General features: G+C 44.3%; 1 protein-coding gene across 1 annotated transcript in view; it reads left to right on the top strand.

Moving 5' to 3' along the window:
- Nucleotides 1-416: 416 nt before the first annotated feature.
- LOC105808899 (60S ribosomal protein L17) overlaps nt 417-2,710 on the top strand; it is a 3,829-nt gene continuing 1,535 nt past the window's right edge. The window contains exons 1-5 of the mRNA XM_012642662.1: nt 417-526; nt 1,409-1,461; nt 1,552-1,592; nt 2,220-2,354; nt 2,585-2,683. Coding sequence (XP_012498116.1) covers nt 1,422-1,461; nt 1,552-1,592; nt 2,220-2,354; nt 2,585-2,683 — 315 coding nt within the window. The 5' untranslated portion in view covers nt 417-526; nt 1,409-1,421. The remainder of the gene's footprint in view (nt 527-1,408; nt 1,462-1,551; nt 1,593-2,219; nt 2,355-2,584; nt 2,684-2,710) is intronic.

Below are 2,710 nucleotides of genomic sequence, written 5' to 3'. Positions count from 1 at the left end.
ACCAGATGAGGAAGATCTAAAAATGGCGGTGGGAAACAAGGAGGATATTGAACGAACCCTTCACCTTCAATTGATAGGGTGAAATTCTCATCCTAAAAATTTTCTGATTAACATAATTACGTCCCATCCTTTCATCTTTTCAACTGCCCCTTTACAAACCACTTTCAGGGGTTTCTGATCACATGATCAAACCTAACGAATGTTGTCGATTAAATAAAATGTCTCCTTGATATCTAATAATATGTGGCCCTCTCCTAGTAGTACAAGCTTGCTTTCAATTTTTAATTGACTGATATTGAAAACCCATAACTTTATTTTTGGATTAAAAAAAGAGAATTTTGAGACAGTCTCTAAGGAGGCAATTCGTTTCCAGACGTTCTTAAAACATATTCCACACTCCCTTTCTCCTCCGCCCTCCTCCCTCCCTTAGATCTCGTTTCTTGGGCTGGAATTCTCGCGAGAGATCGAGTTCTCATGAATTCTCCCAGAAGCCATCGCTCTTCCTCTTCCCCTCAAGCGGCCTGAGGTGAGTGTGTTTCTTCGTCGTTGCTCCGAATGCTCAATCGTGCGTTCATCGCCGCCATCGTGGCCTGAAGGGCACCGATCTCGAGGTCCCCGGGAGGAGAACTCCCAGGGCTACTGATTTCTCGCTAGAGGCGGTGTTTACTTGAGTAGGGGGATGTGGCGGACGCCCGATTTCGTACCGCGGCCGGCAGGCCTCTACGGCCCTCGGAGCGACGCGATGGGCGGGAGTGGGGACAGCAGGGCTCCTCGTCTGGTGAGGGCACGGGCGGCCCGTGGTCGTGCTGACTCCGACTCCGGAGGTCCAGCGTCTGGCGGTGAGTGGTAGTCGAGTACGCGGCGCGTTTGTGGCAGCAACGGGAAAAAGTTTTGGGGGCAATAAAGTAAAGACGGATTGAGGCTTTACTCATTTCAACAAAAGTGTTGCGTACTCGATGCTTCTTAACGTGGGTGATAGCGCAGACGTCTGTGTCGCTTGGAAGGACTGCATTGCTGTGCAGCTGCGTGAGTAAAGCGGATTTTTCTGGGGAAGGGGCGTGTGCAGAGGGTTGTAGTTGAGTTTGCCGTGCTCATGCGTCGTTTTACGCCTGGAGGATCCGGGGTTGGATTGAAACAGGCTGTATACTTCCAAAGGAAAGAGAGAGGGCTGAAGATGTCGTGCTGCTAGTTTGGTGTAGGCACTGCTGTAGTACTGGTAGGTGCAAAGGGAAAGAAAGCACTTGGGGCAAAAGATGGCTGCGATGATGGCATTTCTTAGGACACCTTTGGATTAATCATGAAAACAACTACTCTCTGAGCAGCTGTGGGTGGATTCTTAATTTAAACCGCATTGGTTATTATAAATGTGTATTATTGACGTAATTGTGCTGTGCTCCCTCCACTCCAGGTGATCTGTGAAAATGGTTCGCTATTCACTTGACCCAGAAAACCCCACAAAATGTAAGTGAACAGAAGATAAATATGTATTTCCTATTGGGGCGTAGGCATAATAAAATACTCAAAATTAACCAAAACGTTTTTATTTTCCAGCATGCAAGTCAAGAGGTTCAAATCTTCGTGTTCACTTCAAGGTGTGTGAATCATAGTTATGATCTAAATGCGTCAACATGTTCAGAATTTCTTACTATTCTACAAAGGTGGCTGCAGTGATGTCTTTCTTAGGACACCTTTGGATTGACCATGAAAATTAATGAACTCTGAGCAGCTACCTCTTATTTAGACACCGATTATCAATATAAAGATCTCTTTGATTTAGGGTTTGTGGAATCGAGTAAAACTACCAGAGAACTTTTTCTGAACCTATTTGTGCAGATCGATATGGGACACAAAATTGTAATTACAAGATGATGGAATTTCAACATTTTAGTGAATAAATAGAGGTACAGGATTAATCTTTCTGAGCCTTAAATGAAGACTCCCTGGCTCTTAGATTTCATTACCTCATCTTTCAAATATGGAAGGGGCACAGTGGCTCCTGCGTGTAATCCCAGGACTTTGGGAGGCCTAGGTGGGAGGATCTCTTAAGGCTGAGTTCAAGACCAGCCTGGGTGACATGGTGAGACCCTTGTCTCTATAAAAAACAATAGAAAGGGGGTTTTAACTGACGGGCATTTTGAAGATCCGAAAACTTAATGTTTACTTTTTAAATGATAATACTTTGGCATGGCTAACCAGCACTTTTTATTGTTCATACTTAGAACACTCGTGAAACTGCCCAGGCCATCAAGGGTATGCATATACGAAAAGCCACCAAGTATCTGAAAGATGTCACTTTAAAGAAACAGTGTGTACCATTCCGACGTTACAATGGTGGAGTTGGTAGGTGTGCCCAGGTGAGACTTTTTAATTGCCATTTGAAAACACAGATTGTATGGAGAAGTGGTCAGTGGAATAAGAATGGCTAAGATCTGCCTTCATTAGGCTCTTTCTGGTTGCTGCGATGACAGTCTGGGGACACTTTTGGATTAACCATGAAAGACACCTTGATTTTGTATAAAATACATTGATCTTTGTTCTGATGTTAAGTCAGGAAAAATGACTAATTACCTCCCTTCTCTTTTAGGCCAAACAGTGGGGCTGGACACAGGGTCGGTGGCCCAAAAAGAGTGCTGAATTTTTGCTGCACATGCTTAAAAATGCAGAGAGTAATGCTGAACTTAAGGTACCTAGACCATTAACATCCTTATAT

Source organism: Propithecus coquereli, unplaced genomic scaffold (genome assembly GCF_000956105.1).
Source record: "Propithecus coquereli isolate 6110/MARCELLA unplaced genomic scaffold, Pcoq_1.0 Scaffold181, whole genome shotgun sequence".
In the NCBI taxonomy this organism is placed as follows: Eukaryota; Metazoa; Chordata; class Mammalia; order Primates; family Indriidae; genus Propithecus; species Propithecus coquereli.
This window is presented reverse-complemented; position numbering and strand designations above follow the sequence as displayed.